Genomic DNA, 23,650 nt, shown 5'->3' on the forward strand with positions numbered 1-23,650 from the left:
ACATAATAAAAAAAATTGTTAATGATGTGAATCATTTTTTTTACTGTGAGAGTCTAAACATCTGAAATTACCAATATGTAACACTGATTGTGTTTACTTGTACTTCATAATCCAATAATTTGAAAAAAATATTTTTTCTTTTCAGTAATCCAATCAACGCGTTTACATGCACTTGAGTATGGGTATGAGAATGGGATAAATCTGCATCTACATGAGTCAGGCAGTAATCAAAGTCTGCTCTGTAAGCAGCCAATAAACTCACAGAATGAGATGTGATGTAAATGTCATATATATTATTATTATTTTTTTTTTTACACATCAATGAAGAATATTTAAATCAATCAGTTTCAGCATTGTTCATATTGTGTTTTGCCACTGTCTTGCCCATAGAAATGCCTACAGGTCTTTTTAGAATCTAGTTGAAATCTAGTTTAGATGTTGTGCTGCAACACTTGCCACTTGTTTAATACTGGTGTTGAGTGTGTTAAGCATTATGTTTAGGGGTACTATCATTTAAGAACATGAAATGTTATGAAGAAACAAATGTCCATATGATGCACCTTATCCTGCTTCCACTAAGGTGTATTACTTAGCAAATACAGAAACTTCTGTACAAACTGGTGGGGCTATTCTTTGGTAATAGAAGTTTGAAAATAATACTTTCAGCCCTAAGTGTTTTAAGGGAATAAATGCATCACTTCTGATTTTTAAAGGGAAACTTTTTAGATTTAATAAAAAATAAAAATGATGCAAACTGTTTTAAATGTCTTTGCAAGCTGAACTCTTCAGACTGTAATTTTAATGTCTGCAATGTTATCTCCATTATATAGATCACTGATCTGGACTGTGGTACCAAGAATTAGACAGAGAATAATTAAAGACTAATTAAACCAGGGAGATGAAGGAAGAAAGATTAGCCCAATAAAAAGAACTATACAGCTACTGTGAAAATCTGAGGGCTCTACTTTATGTTGGTGTAAATGTGTAACTTTATAATGCCAGCATTTTACTAATTTGTTCTGAAGGCTAAAAACATGTTTGTGCTTTTACTTTTTTTAAACCTACTCTCATCACGGACACAAGTGCAAATCAGTATTGTTTTGGCCAATTATAGAACAATTCTGTGGATGAATGTACTTCATATTCATTACAGTGAAGCCATATGATCTGGCCAAGCTGCCAGTTTGGCCATCATTTCAGAGTAACATGTTTCTGCGCTGTAGCCAGGAGTCAGTGATGCAAGTAGTTAGGTTTATTTTCACAGCTTTAAGCTTGTTTGTTGTCATCCGATCAAGCTTTCATATCATGGGTCTGTTGTTAATCTGTAAACTGCCAGATGTGTTGAACAGAGCAACCTCGGTTTTGCAAGAGAACAACCCCCAGTCATGTTTGAGACAGTTTGCTGCATGATAGGAACAACCTTTAATATTAGAACTAAAGAATTCTTCACAGTTCTGCAAACTGAACATTGCTTTAGAGCTTTCATTATTTTCAAAGGAGGATAGAAATTTTTTCTTGGCATCATATGTTGTAGATCCTATGATTTACCATATCATTTGACAGTTTTCCTGGTAACATGTTTGATGTCACTGATGTTCTACATATGTACCCTATGACCTGTAGTTGAAGTGAACTGATTTTAAGTGGTCAGGGTCAAAGGTAAAGGCTGTGAAAATGAAGTGTTCCGCTCTCCTTATCTGTTTATCTGCTGATAGCATCGACAGCATCAATAGGTTCTCTAAACTTTGGGAATGCGGCCCACTATGACTAATCAACATTTTATGGGAAGGGCTTATGTATAATATACAGCACTTGGTCATGAATAACTAATAATTTTCTAAATACACATGTGAACACACTTTGGGAACCTCTGGTCCAACTGGTCAGCAGCATGATTATTGTTTAGTAGCTTAATTTAACAATTAATTTCATTGGCATAGTGAACAAATGATTGAAAGTGGCATGTGCAAATTTGTTTTTTACATTTCCTCTTAGTATGTGAAATTCATAAAAACTAATTAGAGCTGTGCTCTCAAACATGCTAAAAATGTACATTTAAGTTTGTTTCTGCAAGTTCAGATCACACCATATGATAATATGAGAGGAGACTGTAAAAGAGGAGGGAGAATATGGAGAACTTTGAGTTTGGGTGTCTTCTGCTTTGTGCTGGAAGGTCAGACCTACCTCTAAAAAGTGAAGCTAGGAATAAGAGATATGGTTGAGTTACATGGAGGAGACAGGGTTGTTCTAAGCACATGAACAAGGTAGAGATGGAGAGCAGAGTCATGCTCCCATAACTCCACTTCAACCAAATGTGTCATTTGAACAGGGACACCCATACTTTTGCACATAAGACTTTATAAAGGTGGCTCCTCACAGCAACAAACTTCACAGGATTGCTTACAAACACAAGCAGCACAATGGAGTCAGGGTTTTTCATAGCATGGCACCCACCTTTCTCCAATGCTCAACATGACAGTAAAATCTATAGTACACCACCACGGCTGTCTGAATACTGTCCTGGCTTTCTGGTTTTCTAGGAACTCTGAAATGTACATACTTTGACTGACTGTCCTCACCCAGCAGAATGTTTTGAATACATAGATAATCATAAGAGGTGAAGTGTCTTCTTCTCCATGGTCTTTGCTCCAAGTGGTTTCTAAGTCACTGCAACTTGACCTCATTGCAGCATATGAAAAAAGGGGATTACATCGAGTAGAATCTAAGTGGAGTCATAAACATAGCATAAGAAGAAGGAGAACAAAGGAATTTGTGGGATGCTATTGCCACATGCTTTGAAAAGGAGCCACAGAGCATTCAGCCTTTCTCTGACCATGCGAGACACCGCTGACAGAGGCAGAGATGGCATTCACTGATAGAGGCTGTTCATCATCACGTTGCTCTCCAAAGCAACAGGTTAGTGTAGGATGGGGGCAGAACTAGAGACCCTCTAAAACATCCACCCAGAAACTACCTGACCAGCGGCTAGTTAATGTCTTACTTCTCGACAGAAATGTGCATGAGATTTAGTCCATATTGGTTTGAAAAATGAATATGATGACGTGTACAAAGTAAAGATCAATCAAGATAGCATATGGACATCCAACAAGATGAAGAAGGGATTTGAAAGACTTCTACTAGCAAAGGCAAGACCATAAATTCCCCAACATTAGAGAAAACTGTTAGCTTTGTAATGCCAACTACAAGTGATGCATGTGTTTTAGGCCACTAAAACAGGCCATTGGGGAAAACAACTGTGCACTTTCCAATGATTTGGTTTTAAACTAAAATGGCAAATATGCTTCTGCATGGCGGGATGCAGTACAAATAAAATTTAAAAACTCGATTTAAGGTTCCCATATACTCCTATTTAAACTTTGCAGAAGCTAGGTTTTTCCGATTTAACATCTTACAGGATTCCATGATGCAAAATTAAGCCAAAAAGAGGTCACAGTTGACTTAAAGCTGTCAACAGACAAGAGGGCTTCCTAGCCACAGGGTTGTTTGAAGACTTCATGGGACTTTAGGGATACTGATAGCACCCACCTCTATACGTGCAGCAGACATTTATGTCCGGCAGGTCGGGAAAAAAAGTTAGTCAAAATGTTGTGAAAATGATTTCATTCCCAGATACATTACTTTAGCTAGTTAGTTAGTTAGTTAGTTAAGCTAGTTAGTTAGTTAGTTAATTCATAGTCAGTGTCTCTCCATGATGGCTTCACATCCACCTTAAAGACAGTACAAAAACTATATATGTCACACCACCTGCCCCAATTCACTGATAAAGAAATTGTGTGCATCCAGGAGCCACACATTTTCATAGTAGTAGGAGTGTAGATTCCTAACAGTGATTATGTATTGCCACTCTAATGCTCAAACTATCCAGAGCATGTCATGAGAATGGCAATAACTGTAATAGCAGTGGCAGCAATGTAATACTAGGTCTACAGTAAGATTTAAGCATATGTGATAGCACAACTGTATAATAACAAGATATTAAGTTCATATATATATATATATATATATATATATATATATATATATATATATATATATACACACACACACACACACACACATACATACATACATACACACACAATATATATATTTCTACATATGGCCCTTTCCTCAAGCAAAAAGGTACAGAAATAGGTTGCTGTTGACATTTAATGTTAAAGCTGTTTCAAGACATGGTGACCCGCAATTTCCCATTCACTCCTATTTAACCTCCTCAGAATGTTTTCCCCTACAAGGGGCATGGTTTTTCTTCCAATGACGCAACACACTGTGTCTACACTGTGATATGATCACACTTTCATAGTTGACTTGCGGGCCATATTAGGCTTTCATGTCTTCTCTAAGGAAACATTCTCAAGATGGTTGACTTGACAAAGCTGGGTTCCACACTGTTCTCACACTTTACATGCTTAAAAAATAAAAGGTCTTTCAGATGGTTATTAGCTTTGAGCAATGCCATAGAACAGACACGTTTGGTTTCATATAGAACCATGCTTGTAATAGAGATGCATGAGTTTATAGAACCTTTGCATGTTTTGTATGTTTGCAAGGTTCTTCACCAGTTTAAAGCAGCATTATGTGAGAATGTGTTTTGTTTTTTTGCTCATTTTGGTAATTTAAAGGTTCTTCACAGGTACAATGTCTCTATTACAAACATGGTTCTTTTTTTTTAGCATACTTAATTCCTAAGGTAAATAGCACTGCAACTGCACTGGTGAGCATAATGTCTATACTTGTATATAACATTGCATTGTGTCTGGGTGTTAAAACTGCCTATAACTGACAACTGCTGTCTCAGCACACTGCACCCATTACTGAGCTCATCACTTACAGTCAGGTCCATACGTACTTGGACAGTGACAGTTTTCTCTGCACCAACTCAGTGGATTTAAAATGAAGACTTTCAGCTTTACCTTCAGTTTAACAAAATTAACTATTGCATTAATGGTTTATGAATTATACACTGTGTGCAGAATTATTAGGCAAATTAGTATTTTGATCACATCATCCTTTTTATACATGTTGTCCTACTCCAAGCTCTATAGGCTTGAAAGCCAACTACCAATCAAGTAAATCAGGTGATGTGCATCTCTGTAATGAGAAGGGGTGTGGTCTAATGACATCAACACCCTATATAAGGTGTGCTTAATTATTAGGCAACTTCCTTTCCTTTGGCAAAATGGGTCAGAAGAGAGATTTGACGGACTCTGAAAAGTCAAAAATTGTGAGATGTCTTGCAGAGGGATGCAGCAGTCTTGAAATTGCCAAACGTTTGAAGCGTGATCACCGAACAATCAAGCGTTTCATGGCAAATAGCCAACAGGGTCGCAAGAAATGTGTTGGGGAAAAAAAGGCGCAAAATAACTGCCCATGAATTGAGGGAAATCAAGCGTGAAGCTGCCAAGATGCCATTTGCCACCAGTTTTGCCATATTTCAGAGCTGCAACGTTACTGGAGTATCAAAAAGCACAAGGTGTGCGATACTCAGGGACATGGCCATGGTAAGGAGGGCTGAAAAATGACCACTTTTGAACAAGAAACATAAGATAAAACGTCAAGACCGGGCCAAGAAATATCTTAAGACTGATTTTTCTAAGGTTTTATGGACTGATGAAATGCGAGTGACTCTTGATGGGCCAGATGGATGGGCCAGAGGCTGGATCAGTAAAGGGCAGAGAGCTCCACTCCGACTCAGACGCCAGCAAGGTGGAGGTGGGGTACTGGTATGGGCTGGTATCATCAAAGATGAACTTGTGGGACCTTTTTGGGTTGAGGATGGAGTGAAGCTTAACTGATCTGAACCCCATAGAGAACCTGTGGTCCCTCATAAAATGTGAGATCTACAGGGAGGGAAAACAGTACACCTCTCTGAACAGTGTCTGGGAGGCTGTGGTGTCTGCTGCACGCAATGTTGATTGTAAACAGATCAAGCAACTGACAGAATCTATGGATGGAAGGATTTTGAGTGTCATCGTAAAGAAAGGTGGATATATTGGTCACTGATTTGTTTGTGGTTTTGTTTTTGAATGTCAGAAAAGTTTTTCTAAATTGTGTTATATTGGTTTAGCTGGTGAAAATAAACAAGTGAGATGGGTATATATTTGTTTTTTATTAAGTTGTCTAATAATTCTGCACAGTAATAGTTACCTGCACAAACAGATATCCTCCTAAGATAGCCAAATCTAAAAAAACCCACTCCAACTTCCAAAAATATTAAGCTTTGATATTTATGAGTCTTTTGGGTTGATTGAGAACATAGTTGTTGTTCAATAATAAAAAGAATCCTCTCAAATACAACCTGCCTAATAATTCTGCACACACTGTAGACAGTTTTTACATGTCGAAATTCGTGCCATTGTCTTTTTCTTTTCCTTACCAAACGAGTAGTTCAACATAAATGGAAACGCTCATCAGGCCTAAACCAAATCTAGATAAATTATGGAAAAAAGAAAAGCTCAGTGCATTCCCATTCAGACTATTCACACCAGGTGTTCCGAACACATGCTGGCTAAAGGAAAACAAAAAGTTAAGGAAGGTGCATTTGTGGTGTGGAGCCTGTTCAGACAAAAGTAGTGCAAAAGTATTTAATTATTGAATTCAGGCATTTCATTCAGTCCCATTACTACAAGTGTATACAAAATCAAGCACCTGGCCATGTAGTCTGCCTTTACATACATTTGTGAAAGAATGGGTGGTTCTAAAGAGCTCACTGAATTCCAGCATGGTCCTGTAGTAGGATCCCACCATTGCAACAAGTCTGTGAAATGGCTTCCCTCCTAGATATTCCACCATTAACTGTCCATCGAAGATCTTTGGGATGAACTACAATGTCTACTACATCAGTGTCTTGCCACACAAATGCTCTTCTGGACCAATGGACAAAATGTCCCATAGACACACTTCAAACTCCTGTTGAAAACTTTCCCAGATGAGTGGAAGCTGTTAGAGCTGCAGAGGGAGGGGGGGCAACTCTGTATTAATGCTTATGGAGGTCATAAAAACTCATGTAGGTGTAAGGTGTAGGTGTCCCAATAATGTTTCCCACACAGTGTAAATATTTGCATTGAGTAACTTGATCTTTAAATTTGGTCTGGGTTACTGCTCCAGCTGTAGGTGGCTACAGCAAAATTGAAGCAGCAAAGGCTTTTGACCTTACAAGACAAATATGGCGGAAAAGAAAAGGCATACCAGGTGTTTGACAGACATGAGGGTGAGGAGAAAAATGCAATGAAATCCCGATTAAGGAGAATCTCCCCGTAATGTCTAAACATGTTATACTGACACAGATTTTACCCCAAACAGGTGAGGCCAGGTGGTGTGTTATGATCACACCTCAGTGCTGTGGCAACTGTGTCAGCTGTCTGAGTTTTGCTCATGGTAACCTGAGGACACGGGACCAGGCTTGGATTGGCCAGCAGACGGGGCCGCCATGGGCCTCTACGTCCATGTTGCTTTACGCCAAATAGCGAACAGAGCAAGATGTGCCAGTCTCAGTCAGGGGCAATTGGGCCTGTGGTTTGTTTTCTCATGAGTCATCTATAAACACCGCTCAGGTGCTCGCCGTCCTCATCTAGTGTTTTACGCGAGCTGTGTGATGTCATACAACCCTTGAACACCAGGCACAGCAAAAATAATATTTGGCCTTAAAAAGTGTGTTGTGCATTTGTTTCTATGGTTACTTAAAATCTTATAAACCTATGGTTTAAACTGGGAAAACAAAGGTTTGCATAGGGCATCATTCACCAATAACTTCTTAAATTTGTTCTTGACAAAAGTCTTAACCAGATTCATGATGTGTTTTTAAACCGCAGAATTGTTCACAGCTCTGCTCTGACAATGATGGATCCCCTTGTTCCTGTTAAAAAATCAAATAAGAAAACATTGGAGAATGCCAACAACTTCGTGAAAACTGCATAAGTGAGTTTTAAGAGGAAGTTTCTTCTTAAGAACAGGCCCATTTTCAGCACTTCAGAACATAGATTATCATATAATCATATAGGGAATAGTCCTCCAGTTCCACAGAACTGCTATGGATACATCATAGAGGAGAGCAGTCATGCAACAAATAATTAAAAAACACAAACATGTACTGAGAATAAAATCCTAATATTGTTGTTATTCTCTACAGTATTTGGGCACTAACTGCACTGTTCCTTGCTTAAACACAGCCCAAAGAGTCATTGGGATTATAGGTTTACCTCTGTACAGAATTCTGTGAGACAGCAGAATAGTTTGCTTAAATCCAAGAACGTACCCCCTCTTCCCTTAAAAATAGCCTTTAAACAAGAGGTCCTCTTGTTGGGCCAACATCAACATCCAATAAAGCTCAAAGATAAACATGGACCAGGCTCCATGGCAGAGTAAATTTCATCCCTTGGGAAACACGGCCAATTCTCTCCCATCTGCTAAAACACAAAGCTGCTGGCTTTTACACTGAACAAAAATCATATAGGGAAAAAAAATTAAATCTATGCACGATTGTGTTCATGCTGGGGGGAATATAGTAAATGTTTTTCATTTTGTCCTTCAGTCATGTTTGGTTTGTGATAAATCTACTCATATGAAATCCACCAAAAAGTCTTTTTTGAGTGCACACTTTCTCCTCTCTCTCTTTGGTGGAGAAAAGATATTAGATTTAAAAAAGAAACAGTGCTGCCACCTCCTTTCAAATATGCCTTTGATTCACTGAAACTGGACGTCACATGCGTTTAATGTAAATATCGGGCTTAAAAAAAAAAAAAAAAAAGTGTTCAACCCTCTAGAAGGCATCAGATTTGTCTGGATTACAAATGGCACTGCCCTATTATGAAGTTGTTTTACCACAGGACATCTGTAATGTTGTAACTGACTGATTCCCAAGGGATAAGAAAGCCCAGTATAAATGACAGAAGTGGGAATGGCTGCTCATTTTACTCATTACCATCCAAAAAAACAAAAAAGTGACAGTTAAAAAAAAAAAAAAAAAAAAAAAAAAAAAAAAAAAGTGGGGTTACAGCTGGGAGAGAGAATCTTCAGATAAATCCTTTGAAAATCTGCGCACTACAACACTCTTTTCGGCTTTATTTTGCCACATTCCTTTAGACAAACAGTCTGATAAATGGTATTTGAAATGAGGCAATTTTTAATCCGGTAGTCAGTGTCAAAGTTTTTAATGTTTCACAGGGAGAGCCCAACTGCAAGTCAACTTAGAAATGTCCAAAGCACACTTATACAAACATATATACACATCGATATTTACACAAAATTTTTTTTTTTGCCAAAGAATATTAATTTACAAATTCACAAATGTTTTTTTTTACATAGATAAGTCCCATACAACATATTAAAGTGTCATTTGTAATCGGTCACTTTTTTGCAGGGTACGATTTATACAAAATGATATTATACAAAATCATTTTTAGTTCTATAGTTCTATAGCTGTGCTATTGTTTTAAACATATACTCTTAATTAAGTTAACTTAAGTATCTTTATTCCCTCTGCATTTCAGCAGCTCACCAGAAATCTTTCCTTATTGCTCGCTGAAGATTGCTTCTACTAGGCTGCCTATCTGTCCAATCAGTCTAACAAGCAAGCAGGCAGGCTAGGAACAAGATGAAAAGAAAGCAGAAGGGCCCCCAAATGTTCTCGACCTCCAATAACTAATGAAGATCTGGAATAGCTCGTAATCAAATGCACCTGAGTCGTGCTTGTTCTAATTCCCCCAGTAGATCATGTTAATATTACAAACCCTGTTATTAGAGGATGTTGTCCAAGGAATTTACCAGCTCTGGTTACATCACCTCTTTGCCTGAGGTCAAACCAGAGTAAACAGTTGTTCCTCGGGACTCAGCCCTCTGTGAACCACAGCCGCTGGTTTAGATACTAAGAATAACACAAGCATGCTGTTACATTGAATGTTTATGTGTCACAGTCACATGCTAATGGGCTTCTCGGTTTAACTGGAATTTTATGATCAAACGATAGAGTTGGATTTTAAAGTCCGGATAAAATATGTAATTCTATCTGGTCAGACCTTTAGCCAGAACAGCCCAGGACATGAAACATGATTTCATCTCTTAATTGCAGCACATCAAGTTCTTTAGTAAGGTGAGCGTGATCGGTGGTACTCACTGATCTCATGGCGTTAGACACACCGTCATACACTCTGGATCTCTAAGAAAATAGCGGTTTAAAATAAATAAATAAATAAATAAAACAATTACAGAAGTACACCACAGTCCAGCCTGAGTTTAGTCCCGCTAAAACCATGTCCAATTTCAATTATTCAGTGTTTTCACTTGGTTATCTAATTAAATCTGCACAGAGCGGGTCTTGGGCAGTGTTGGAGCAATGTGGGTTTATGGACAAGGAAAACAAATCAAGACCTCATAAGCTAGATTAGAAGCAGACCGGCCATGCAAGATGTTTTCTGGCAGACGAGGGGATGGACCGAAAACGTGAGTAAAAAGTCATGAAACGACGATGGTGAGCTAGCCAGCACTGAGGGTTAAATTAGTGAAGTGAGGCAGTGTGTTAAAGTTCTTCACCTGGAACAGCATCTGTAAATATCCAGCTGTGTAAATACGCAGGTGTTAAACGTGCCCCAGGCTGGGAAGCCTGTATGATGGTACCTGCCGCACAAACAAACAAAAACACTGAGCATTTTCTTTTGAATGTCAGTGCTGTAATGAAATGAGGCGTGGAATATCCACTGTTGGTTTAGGCACTTCTAGTACATTTCATTACCTTCAGAAATAGATATCTATTCAGCTCTATCTGATTGACTTTTAAGAGGGCAAAAACAGATTTAACCATATCTAACCATATTTTAGTTGGCTTAGTGGGACAATCCTACTCTCAGTTGGAAGACAAAAAACAAAAAACAAAAAAAAAAAACATATGTAGGTCTACAAGGAAACAGCACTAAGATAAAAAGCACAAATGCATGTCAAGGCATTTACAGCTTGGTGCATTTTGTGGCCTTTTGCGTCATCACCAAGTGGAACATTACACACGACCACTCAAAAGCCAGGGCCGATGTTTTCAATACTATAAAACCATGTAAAAGACATTTTTACATGTACCCAGATGTTTCAGAATGAAACTGTAGAGTAGCTGTAGACATTTCAGACATGATTGAGAGAACTGCGTAGCACTGAAGGAGAGGGATGCTTGTGATTTGAAACAGAGGTGATGAAATCTTCTGTGAAAGTTTGAACATACTTTTCCTAATGACTCAGTTTGTCACTTTATTTTAGTTCAGCCTCTTTAGCTAATCAACCAAAACAAAGTCCTCAGCAAATCCAAAAAGCACAGATACTCAGTCTTTTACAACATAAGTACAGAAATTAAAGTCACCACTGTGGCCCATGGAAACGTTTAGGCACCTTACAGAGTCAGGACTTATTTCATACACTTTCTAAACACTTTTCCCCCCCACTCTTCTTCTTCAAAAAAGGCCCCTAGTTCCAATATATTCTTGGGTTGTCTTGCTGTACTTGTTCATGGACAGTTTACAGATTTTCTATGTTTTTTTGTTCAGAGGACTGTTAAACCCATTTCAAAAGCTTCAGTTTAAGTCTCTTCAGGCAGTCCATTGTGGATTTTAAGCTATGCATCATGCTTTTAGCTCAGGGTTTGACAAATCCTAAATCAAACATTCTGACAAGAAATCACAATGGATGGTGATATTACACCTCAGCAAATAACATCATGTTGCCAAAATAAGTCAAACAATGAATAAAATACATCTTATGTCCAAATATTTGTGTACACCCCTTTAAATGAACGCCTCCACCTACTTAAAGTTGCACCCATTGCTGACAGATTTGCAAATGCACGTGCACCAACACAGTTTTGGCCTAATGCCAGGCATGGGCTGGAGGGACATAAAGCCCCCCAGCTTTGAGCTGTGAAGCAGTGGAACAGTGTTCTCTGGAATGATGGTGCTCCATCCAATACTTCTGGGATGAGTTGGGGTGGTTATCATCCAACATCCTGACCTCACTAATGGTATTGTTGCTGATTGCCATCAAATCCTCACAGCAATGCTCCAGCCTTTTTTTGTGGACAGCAGAGACAGTTATCCAACAGGATGCACTCCTTTGATTTAAGAAGAAACAATGAATCAGCAACTGTCCCAATACTTTTGTCCACATTGTTTATCTAAAATGAGTGTGGAGTTCAGCTTGTATTGCTTAAATCTACACTATAGAGAAGGCCGTATCATATGACACAACCAAAGCATTTCATATTAGATATATAATAAGTACCAAATTATTAGTGGACAGAGAAACAGTCAACCAAGACAGAGATTGAGAGAAGGTCCTGCCTGGAATAAAATAAGAACGGAAAATCAGCATCGAACATGGCAGACCACAGAGAACCTTGAGAAAATGCAGACTCTGCAAGAGGCAACAGAGAGAAACAGAAGTTGAAGAGCGCTCCAAGAGACCAGGCAGTTAAGCGGCTAAGACAAGCCCTGTTCCAGTAGAGAGAAACATCACACATACTGTGCCATAGTAAAGGTCTTTCCAGTGAGACTCAGTAGTGTTTCAAAACTGATGTGCTCTTGGTAAAGCGTGTACTTGGCACCCACCTCACACACCAACACTTTGGTTTGTTTGTGCATGTATGACATCAAGCAGTCCTGTAGTCTCTGTAGCCACAGGGCAGGACATTGGCCAACCCTCAGTGTACACAGGTGTGAAGGTGGAATCCTCACTATGAACAGAGTTTCTGTTTCTAAGGTGAAATCATCCTCACACCTTCTGCGTTGTTGTGGGCAGAGTTAGGGTGGTTAGCATAAGCCATATGAGGCACAGAGCAAGCGAGCAGACAATCATCACACCTTCTAAGGTGGATATGACCCAACTGGGGAGGTGGAAACTGTTCCCTTAGCTCATTTCTCTGCATGAGTCACAAAAACCCTGACGTCTGATTAAAGACTTCGGACAATACAAAGGTGCCACATAAAAGAGAAACAGGAACGTGGGAGCAATGCAGATCTTCAGTCAACTGTCGAAGGTTTCACAATTTTACCAAATCACAATTACAGGTACAAGACTGCCATGAGGTATTTGGGTTACTGGTTATGTTTGTTTGAGCTCTGCACTTTTTTATTTAAGAAGTGGTTCTTTATCCTTTTAACAGATGGATTGACATTTATATCTGATTAGATTTGCTCCATTCTTTCCTCCCACCCTTTCCAAAACTAATCTAGTGTGTCTAGATGCTGTATAGCATACTTTAAACATTGAGTTGAGTGATGCGGTCACAGGTAACATTTCTTTCTTCACTCTTCCATGAAGATTATATTTGTGCAAGCAATGCTGCACATCTGAACAATGCACCATTCTCTTACATCTACTAAACCATAGAGGAGCTCATGTTTGAGTAAAGTAAATGTATAAATAAAGGTTGGATTTAGGTGACAGACCCGAATTACAATTGGTGTGCAATTGGAAATTATTATGTCATGAAAGGCAGCTACAGAGGCTGTTAGATGTACCACTCCACAAAGCAATCTGGACTCACTGTTAGGTAGCATTGTCCATTTTCATAAACTAGGATTGCATGTAAAGCAACAACTTGGAAAAATAAAAACATATTTGAATACATGACACTAAAAAAACATATGTAAAAATGATTATTGTTTTTAAAACTACAAATAAAAAAAACTGCTAAAAAGGTAAAACTAATTCTGATTTATTTTCTGGTACAAAACCCAAATCAAATATATATATAAATATATATATAAAAAAAAAAATATATATATATATATATATATATATATATATATATATATATATATATATATATATATATATAGTCTATTTTAGTCTGATGTAGGTATAAAAATTCTATTAAAAATGCTAATTATTACAGAATGGTTTACTTTTGTAGATTATCTACATATTCACTGTAGTTTAATTTTCATTAGCATATACAGTCTCAAGGGTCTCAAGGATGACATGCATAGAAACAGGGTACCAAGAATTTGGAATTGGAAATTTGCTACAGGTTCTGGTAAAGGGCCTTTTTACATTTACAATGACGGCCCCACACAATATCTGACCCACACCAGCACTTGCCCCAGAAAGCAACCAATTTACATGTAGATAAATAGTGTCATTTAAGTATATAATCTTAATCATGACTTCTTTTTTTAAACATCTATATTAAGCATGCATTAGCAATACAACCATGTGTGAAATGACATACAGTCATGTAAAACTACATTTTTGCCTGACTGGTGCCTGTGACAGTCTCAGAAGTCACTGTACGCTTAACTGTAATGTAATCTTGACATGGTATTTTCAGCATGATCGCCCTCTACTGGTCATGAAAGATGAAGGACAGGTCATGACCACAGTGCACTCAGACATCTCTGGCTGACCTATGTCTGTACACAGACAACACATGATGAATAAGCTGATAGTAAGAAAGGCCCGTTTCCACTGTGCAACCCAGATGCTTGTTGGATTAAGATAAAAAAGGTAGAGTCAGAGGTTTCGATAACATTCTAGTCTTTTAGGAACACACTATCACAAGCTACTGGTTTTGTAAGCAAATCACTGCGATCAAAGCAGAGACCACCCAATTAATTCTGACAGTGGGATTACAGATGGGGGCTGCCCAGGTCATGTGATTATCAGTGGGACACCAGGGCATACACAAACGAGACCTAAACATTTACCTTCTTGTGGTCCTGTTCAGTTAAACTCCCAAAGAGGCAGAGAGGACACAGAGCAGTTACAGAAATCAGGCTAATTATGGGCCAACTATGCGATCTCTGAGAAAGCCACACTTGTAGGAGTGAGAATTTTATCATAGACCTCCAAAGCATTATTATATAGCAGCAGACATGTAGGGCAATGGGTATTACAGCATTTCCAATTGTAGAACATGTTTATTAGCATGTATTACACACACAAAGAGAAAAACATTGTTGCTGCAGATTTTCAGAGCAGATACCATCCATCACTGACCAAGCTAATACACAACAGTTCCCAACACCAAAGGTCAGCAGGAATGGAGAGGAACAGTGATCAGGATTGCATCTGTGAGTGAGAACTGAGAATTGTCCACAGGTTGGGCTATACATAAGGGGTCTCACTGAAGTCTTGTGTTGCTGGTTCCAGTGAGGGGGTGAGCCTGGCATGAAGTACCTGGCTTGGATCACTTAGATTGGAGCATTTATGCAGCTTCAGGCTCACAGAGGAACAAACTTTGGTAACACTATTTTCAGTGCTCTTATTACAGAGAACAGAGCAATGTATTAATTAAATTATTGATAAATAAAGAGCAGTTACATGGTTCAGAAAATGTGAATAAGACCCACGCTGTAGACATTAAGCTTGCAGAATCTCCATAGAGAACATATCCAGTGCAAAGTTTCAGCAAGAGGGATATAAACCCTCCCTGTTTTGGGCTGTAGTGCATGAAACTGCATTCTCTGATGTAATTAAGCTCCATCCAGGTTATTTGGAGTGGGATTTGTAAACCGGAACTAATCAAACTTCATCAGTACCTGAGGTCACTGCTCTGGTGGATGAATGCAATCAAATACTCACAGTAATATTCCAGCAACTAGTGCATATGCCTTTCCAGAAGATTAGAGGCTGTTACTGCAGCAAAGGGGACAAACCCTGAATTCTGATTTGAAGTGGAATTCCAATATGTAATGCACTATACGGACAAAAGTATTAGGACACCTGCTCACATGCACAGGAGGTTTTTCTGCTAAATGCCTTAAATGTTTTCCCCACCTCATTCCAATAGTATTAGATGGAGCACCATCATTCCACAGAACATAGTTCCACTGCTTCACAGCTCAATGCTGGGGGGCTTTATACCACCCTAGCCAATGCCTGGCATTAAGCATGGTATCGATAGGTTTGTGTTTATCTGCTCCAGAGCAGGTGCTATTGGTAATTCTTCTCCACAGGGACTAGATAAGCTGTCTGAGTGCATGTGCAATCAGTGCAAAGTAACTTAATGTATTCAGTAGAAGGTCTGTCCATAAACGCTTAGACACACAGCGTAGGTCTTAATCCCACAGTCTGAACCATGTAACTACTCAGCAATTAATTCACTTTAATCACATTGCTTACTGTAATAACAGCACTGTAAATTAAACTGCTACCCAACCTTCTTCTGGCTCATCCTCGTGTGCTCTTCAACAATTTCTGAAATGCAAAGAAAGAGCGTGTATGAACTGTAACCAAGCTCAAACATCCACACACTAGCATTGCAATAATGCACAGTATTTCCTTCCTTGCCATGAGCTCAGATTGATATATATATATATTTTTTTTGGACTAACAGCAACTCATGTGTATGGTACGAATGATCGTGCCCAAGTTGTCCGTAGGTGAACTACATATGCCGTGTAATTTTAAACATAAACAGCTGACTTGTGGCAGCTGAATAACAGAGCAACAAGAGCATTTCTTCACACCCCTCCAGCACAAGTATGTGTGTATGGACAGCGCTGGACTGGAGTGAATTATATCTAAATCAAATAAGCTTCTTTACGTCAGAAAAACAAATGCAGTGAGAAACAAATCCAGACTCACAATTGGCTGGATCTCTGCTTAGCGTTACTGTGACTTTACACTGACAACACACTGCTCTGTTTGAGTTTCCCAGAGTTGAAGAAACCCATCCACCAGAACTATTTAAAAGAGGGTCCTGATCTCGACGAGCAACGGCTTCTTTTTTCTGACTCTGATGTTTCTGAAAGCAATTCTACATAGAAGAAATAACCCCAATAAAACCATAAATTCTACAGTAGACAAAGTTTGTAGAGTTGATTAGTCTGGACTCTGGCCATTGTAAAACTTATATGTATGTGCTATTTTGAGTGAATATTTCGGGCCATTGTAGGGAGGTTGTCAAATGGTTTTACACATACTGCTATCACACATATGTATTGAGATCAGTGGTGCAGGTTGTAATCAATGGAGTCTGAGTAGATCATTATACTTTTGAAAAGAAATCGGAAGGCTAACACCAACTTATCCCAACATTATCCTGGAGGTGGAAAGAGTATTTCTAGAAGATCTCAGTGGTGTATTGTCAAGCAACAGGAGTTGTTTGGCATGTTTAAAAGTTTCATTTTCATCAGATTAAATAAAACATTTTGTCGCAGTTAGACAAAAAACCTTGGATCTACAAAACTGCAAATTTACAGAGAAAAAAAAACAAACAGAAATAAAACATCATTATGTTCAGTGGAAGTTAATGTAAAAGATTCTGTAAGTCATTTTGGAATATTTCAATTGGTCAGTTCTGACACTATGAAAAACTATGAATAACTGCTAGACCTATATTATGTAAAAAATGGAGATTTATATATATCAGTGTCATTTATTGCCATGTTTTCAAATATGAATGGATCGAATACCTTTGCAACAGCTCTGACATGGTGAACTTTGATAGTGGCTGTTTTTTCCTCAAAGGCCTTCACTCTGGACTCCTCTGCCAGTCGGTGTAAGACAAGCAGTAGATTCAGCTGGACCTGAACAAACAACACAAATAATTCAGCACTGAGTCATTACTGATAACCCGATAGCATTTCATGCAGGATATTTTCAGAAATCTCATTCAGATACAAGATAAAGATTTCATCAGAAAGATTTCACAACACAAAGGAGGAGTTTCTGTAAAATCACACTGCTGTAAAATCAGATATTCACAGCACTTGGCAATGCTCAGAAAATACACTGTAGACTGAAACCACATTCATCACATCACTGATCATATACGAATGGACAGAAACCTCTCTAATGGATGTCTCTAATGCTTAAGCCAAAGAAAAAAAAATAGTCTATGAGCTTTTTTAGTGTGACAAGTTGTGTTTTATGCCCCTTCTCAGCAAGGACTGGCAGCGATTTACCCAGAGCGAAGCCTGATTATTTTGCAGGAATTGTGCGTCACATCTAGTAGGAGTAGGGGGTCTGTAGAGGATGATGAAAGTGCCAGCCCTCCTCCTGAGTCATGGACCCCCTACCAAATAGTCAACCATTCCTCATGACCAAGAAGGATTATAACAGGAAATTGTCTCATTTTCAGCTCTTCATCCACTTTTATCTGTCTAGTCATGAGAGGCTAAAAGAGGGGGGTTCTACACTGGAGGTCTCTCATAAGTCCTGCCCCTGCTTTGTTTTGGCTCTAGTTTTGGTTACACAAAGCCACAATGGCTCTCGCTCTGGCTCGCCATTAACACAACCTAGTGCATACCTCAGCATCTACACAAACAACAATTATTACTAAACATCATACTAGATCTTGCAAATGTCCATTCTTTTAGTAGCATCACATGACTTTTTGTTGCTTTGCCACTTTCCATTCATCCCCATTATTCCCACCTCATCCCCATCTTCCCAACTCATCCCAAAAGCATTATATGGAGGACCATCATTCCAAAATAAAAAAATCCACTGCTCCACAGCTGAATGTTCAGGGGCGTTATACTCCTCTAAAACATACCTGGCATTAGGCATGGTGCCAACAGATTAATGCTGATCTGCTCCAGAGAGTCCTATTCTATTGGCAATACTTCTTGTGTGGGAATTTGCAAATCTGCGTCAGCAATAGGTGCAACTGAAATTGTCTGAACGCATTCATTAGTAGTGTCCACAAACATTTGGACATACAGTATATTCTTTATAGCTCATATTCTAGAGATGAAGCGCCTCTAACACTTCAGAGTTTGCTAAATAGTTACAGGGATGCAGAGGCACGGAGAGCACTAGCGTGTTAAATGAGTCTAATGACATTAGTGAAATTCAAAGCACAGCTTCCAAGGCTGAATAATAATTTGCTGTTATCTCTGATCATCACTGTGGACACAATTCAGGATTCAGCGACTAGGGATGTAGAGATCATCTGTGAGCATGGATGAGCACTGGTTTGCCCCACTGTAAGCATGGACCCATTCTGAGATACCATTCTCCTGTTCTTTCTCTCCATCATATGTGCACACACATCCAACTACACATGAAGTGTCTAGAAGTGTCTGAAACACGTCCAGCAAATTTTCTAAACACAGTTAATGATTTCAGCATGCATCTGCATGACCATTTGGATGTAATTTAAATCTATTAATACCTCATTTTCATAATTGTAGGTCATCTCTGGGGCGTCTGAACATTTCTCCAACAGCTGGTGTTGAGAGTATCTTTAGGAGAACGAAAGCTGAGAAGCATAAGCTAGCGCAGTGCCAAAGGCTTTGCCAGAATATAACGACTCCACTGAACTGATTAAAGCCGAGGCCTCTCCAGCGCCTTGCACATACACAGAACATACACACAGGACACATGGAAACTTCAGACGGGAAAGAAGCAGACAGCACAAAAAAGGGAATAAAGAAGCTGCAGATTGAATTCCTCCAGAGTGCCACGGTCTCCGACTGCCACTTTTAAACTGCCAAAAAAGCCTGAAAATCCCAACAAAAGAAAAGCGTTTCAAACAAAAGACGACAAAAACTGTTCCGCCATTCAGTCATTACACTGTTAGGCCATTCATTAGTAAGTAGAGGTCTCCCTGCGTTGGGGGGAGTCTTTTTCAGAGAACAACCACAAGGAGCTCTACTGAAGCCAAACACTGTCGCTAAAATTTCCCAGAGAATTCTAAACACCAGCAAAAAATCACACTGGGCTAACACGACATTCTGACTTTCGCTCTGAATATCAGCTTTTCAGTAAACCCGGTCAGAAGCAGCCACTGCTATTGCACAATTGCAGTAAACAGGCCAAGCAACTCGAGAAAACATCCATTAACCTGGTGTGAGAAATGCCAAGAGCACTTGGCCAGGGCTTCCTAAACATAGCAGTAAAGGCAGCCTTGATTTGCGCTCCCTCTCCAGTTCTACAGCACTGGGGGGGAAAGCTGTAGTTAAAGAAAAAGGGGGTCCCTGGTTTGGAGAGAAATCTGGAAAAAGGAAAACAGACACTTTCACAGCTTCCTCGCAGGATGAAGCTGATTATTTTCAAGTTCAATCAACCATCAAATGCTGCCGAGTCCATCTCAGTTCACCAGGAGAACAAAGGCTGACCCTAAGCCGCTGCCCCGCCTTTAAGGCAGCATTTATAACCACGGGCGACGAAAATGCTGCTTAAAGGCCAAAACTGACCAGCCACTATTGAATAGTTTTACTCACACAAGATCAGAGGATGTAAGAATGTGTTGGCTTCATGGCATGCAGGCTATTCGGGTCTAAACACCCTCATACTACTTTAATATGTCCAGGATCAGTAATTCCAGTAGTGTAGTCATAACAGCAGCATGTAAGGCGATGTGTGAAGGGTCTTATTAGGAATTTGCCATTAAACCCAGGAAGCCAGTTCAAGCCGGTACATATTCATAGGACGATGAAAAAGAGTCTTTTATTCATTTTCCTCTCATTCTTTCTTTACATTTAATGACTGGATTAGACCCCTGTAAAGCAGTGCACCTTTCAGGCGGGTTTTTACATCTCAGGAGGGTCTCCACCTCCAGTCTCAATAAAGCACAGCCAGCTGCAATAGCTTTTTAATTAGGACCTATTACTTGCCGGTACACTCCCCCCCCCACCCCAATTCTCAGACCTGACCTGTTCTTTTGAGAACACAGTGACAATGTTCTGCTGTGCAATAACACTTCCTACTGTGTAAACACTAGTGTTTAGTTTTTTGGACCATTCATTCAACAAACCTTTAGTTCTGTCCACTTGACTTACTGCCTGAACATGGAGCTTTCTTTAATCATTGTCAATTTGTTTTAACTTGACCAACAATGGCGTACACTAATTTAGCAGCTGTTGCCCAGGAGGGCTAATATTAATCATCTTCAGCTGAATGTTTACCAGCGTTTACCAGCTTCAAGACAAAGTTCATCTCTGAGATTTAACAGGTCATGAAAGGTCAGGAGTCACCTCATTTTTCTTTCCACATAAAGATGAATGACAGGATTGTAAAGTTTGGTTAACCCATGTCATTAAAACGTTTGTTTACCAGTCAGGTAAGTGTTTACAAACACAGTTAAGGCTTCCATCTCTGCTACCAATCAGATCAACCGTGGGACGTCTGTGATTAGAGACCTTGGCAAAGGTTTGAGATGTACACATTACTCCAGGAACAGAGAAACCAGCCCTGATTAAAGTGAGTTTAGGTAATTAGGTTTCTCAGGTCTGCATTATAAGACAGTGGTTCTCAACAGAAAACAAATAGGCTGATAAAATACACGGGCACACTGAGGAGCTTCTGTATTAACGTTATGAATGACAGTTTTGAAGTTTCCAGCTTGCAGTCTCTGTGCTGAAGGTAGGGAGATGACAAAGCCAACTGCACCCAGTTTAAAGCTGTACAAACCTGCCTCATCAAAGTGACCATCAAACCCACAAGGAAATGTGACTACACTACTCATTCAGAATGTCAGAACATGTTTCCAAACAGATGTGGCATCTCATTAAAACAGGATACTAAGAATAGTGAGGTTAGGAAGACCTGCAGACGAGATTAAATATGACTACAAGTTTCATTAGGAGTGTGTAGTGTAATCCTATGCAGCCTGAATACATTTACATTTACAGTACTTGGCTGACACTTTTATCCAGAACGACTCACATTTAAATAATGTTACTGAGCGCAGTGTTCGGAGTCAACACTGCCAAATGCCAAATGACCGGTTCAGTGTAATGTTCTAGTTCTAGTTGGTGGGGCGCAACAGATAACACCACTACCTGCCACCACAGCTACAACACCATGTGGGAGACTGGGGTTCGATTCCCGGTCTGGGTGACTATGCTGCGCTACACCAATAAGAGTCCTTAGGCAAGACTCCTAATACTACATTGGCCCCCCTCTGTTATACGAGTAACCTTGTAAGTCGCTCTGGATAAGAGCGTCTGCTAAATGCCATACATGTAAATGTAAATGTAGTCCAACAGGGGAATTGAATCCTAGGGTGCAAAAAAGGATCCTCTAACCCATCCCATGTAAGAATCAGTTTTGGGTCAAAAATTAACCCCTTTTTGTATAAATCAGGAGTACGGAGAACCTTAAAACTGGTAAAGAATATTTACATTGACTTCACACATGCATCTCTGTAATTGTTTTGAAAAATATCTAAACTTTTCCACCTATGTCATCACTTTATTTTTTTTATGTTGGAGCACCTTTCTTTTTAAGAGTGTAGTCTGCCACTGAGAGGGTGATGTTGTTAACCACTACACTTCAGCCACTGCTGACTGATGATTTATGTATAGTACAGTATCACACAAACAGTGGCAATTTACAAATCAATCATGTAGTGTGTAAAGCTCACTCTCAAAAATGTATTTCATGGGAAAATCTATCAAAATACACAAACACACACACAGTACTGACTGTAATTATAAAAACGTAATTTACAGACACCAAGGGATGTAAGATGATATTTTTGAATGAGTTATCTGAAATGCTGCTTATTCTGAGGACATTAGTCAGTAAAACACACAGACAATCATTTTGCAGAAGGAGGCTCTAAACTAAGTATTCAGTATGGTATTTTCTATTTTATTTAGGTGACAATAGAGATATAATCATTTATACTGCTCACAAAAAAATGCTCATTATAAGCTCAATAAGCAGTACAGGTATTGGACTCCAACCTCATCGCATGTGCATCATGTCCTGGTGGCTAAAGGGCTTTTCCTGTCTGGCTCCTCATGCCACATTGTGTTTATAGTGGGTTGTGTGTGTGTGTGTGAGTGAGTGTGTGTGTGTGTGAGTGTAGTATGCACAAGTGGTATTTCCTATTTCCCAAAACATCAGTTTAATGTTTAGTTAAGTCATACAGCTTTAGTACAAAAGTATGTTTCTATTCATTCAACAAGACAGACGGCCATGTTTACGTATTGTGTGTAACATAGATACGCTTAGGGTTTTAGCTACATTTGACTTGTGTGTATTTCACAGTATTCATGTAGAATTTACTTCTGGTCATTTTTACATTAATTTACTGGCTTAGACTGTAGCACTAGCTAATAACCGAGGACATATAAGCTAACGGACATGGACAGCTCACCGTTTAATTAATACTATTATCTCGTCAGTGTGAGACAGGCTGTTTTGCAGAGGAGGAGGACGGGGGGAGTCTCAGCTCTGCTGGTAAACAGACTGAACCTCCGGGAGCTTTCTCAGCTCCGTTTACAAAACTCACCATCAGATCTGCGTTCTTCCCGACACGGATGTCTGGCTTCTTCTTCATGTGAGACTTCAGGACTGCTCTCGGCGCTTTTTTGTTGGACATGTTTGTGTCAGTCTGACGGAGTTTCACTCCGGTAAACAGTCTGAGAGGAGGAGGAGAGCAGCGATTTACTCGTGTTTTGAAAACAACCGCGCTCTTCCCTGCCGGCGCACAACGATGACGTATTTCGCGCGCGCCCATGTATTGGACTGAATGTGGGAGACAGTTCTTTACAGTGTCTCTGAAAACCGACTGTTTGACTGTCTGTCTTTCTGTTTGTGTCGCTGTATGTCTAATATGTCTGTCTTTCTGTTTGTTCCTCCGTCTGTCTGCCTGCCTGCCTGCCTACCTGTTTATCTGTCTGCCTGCTTGTTTGTTTATCTATCTCTGTCTGCCTGCTTGTTTATCTGTCTGTCTACCTGCCTGTTTGTTTAT

The 23,650-nt window shown here is 39.4% G+C and overlaps 1 protein-coding gene across 1 annotated transcript; it reads right to left on the reverse strand.

The window, feature by feature from the left end:
* Window positions 1–14,925: 14,925 nt before the first annotated feature.
* On the reverse strand, window positions 14,926–23,369 carry cenpw (centromere protein W). Its single transcript, XM_072678840.1, has 3 exons — window positions 23,189–23,369; window positions 17,412–17,525; window positions 14,926–16,191 (listed from the first exon to the last, which is right to left on the reverse strand). The coding sequence occupies exons 1-3, from the start codon at window positions 23,276–23,278 to the stop codon at window positions 16,165–16,167; spliced, it is 231 nt and encodes a 76-aa protein (XP_072534941.1). The 5' UTR covers window positions 23,279–23,369; the 3' UTR covers window positions 14,926–16,164.
* Window positions 23,370–23,650: the final 281 nt, after the last annotated feature.

This window comes from Salminus brasiliensis, chromosome 5, assembly GCF_030463535.1.
Source record: "Salminus brasiliensis chromosome 5, fSalBra1.hap2, whole genome shotgun sequence".
Taxonomy (NCBI): domain Eukaryota; kingdom Metazoa; phylum Chordata; class Actinopteri; order Characiformes; family Bryconidae; genus Salminus; species Salminus brasiliensis.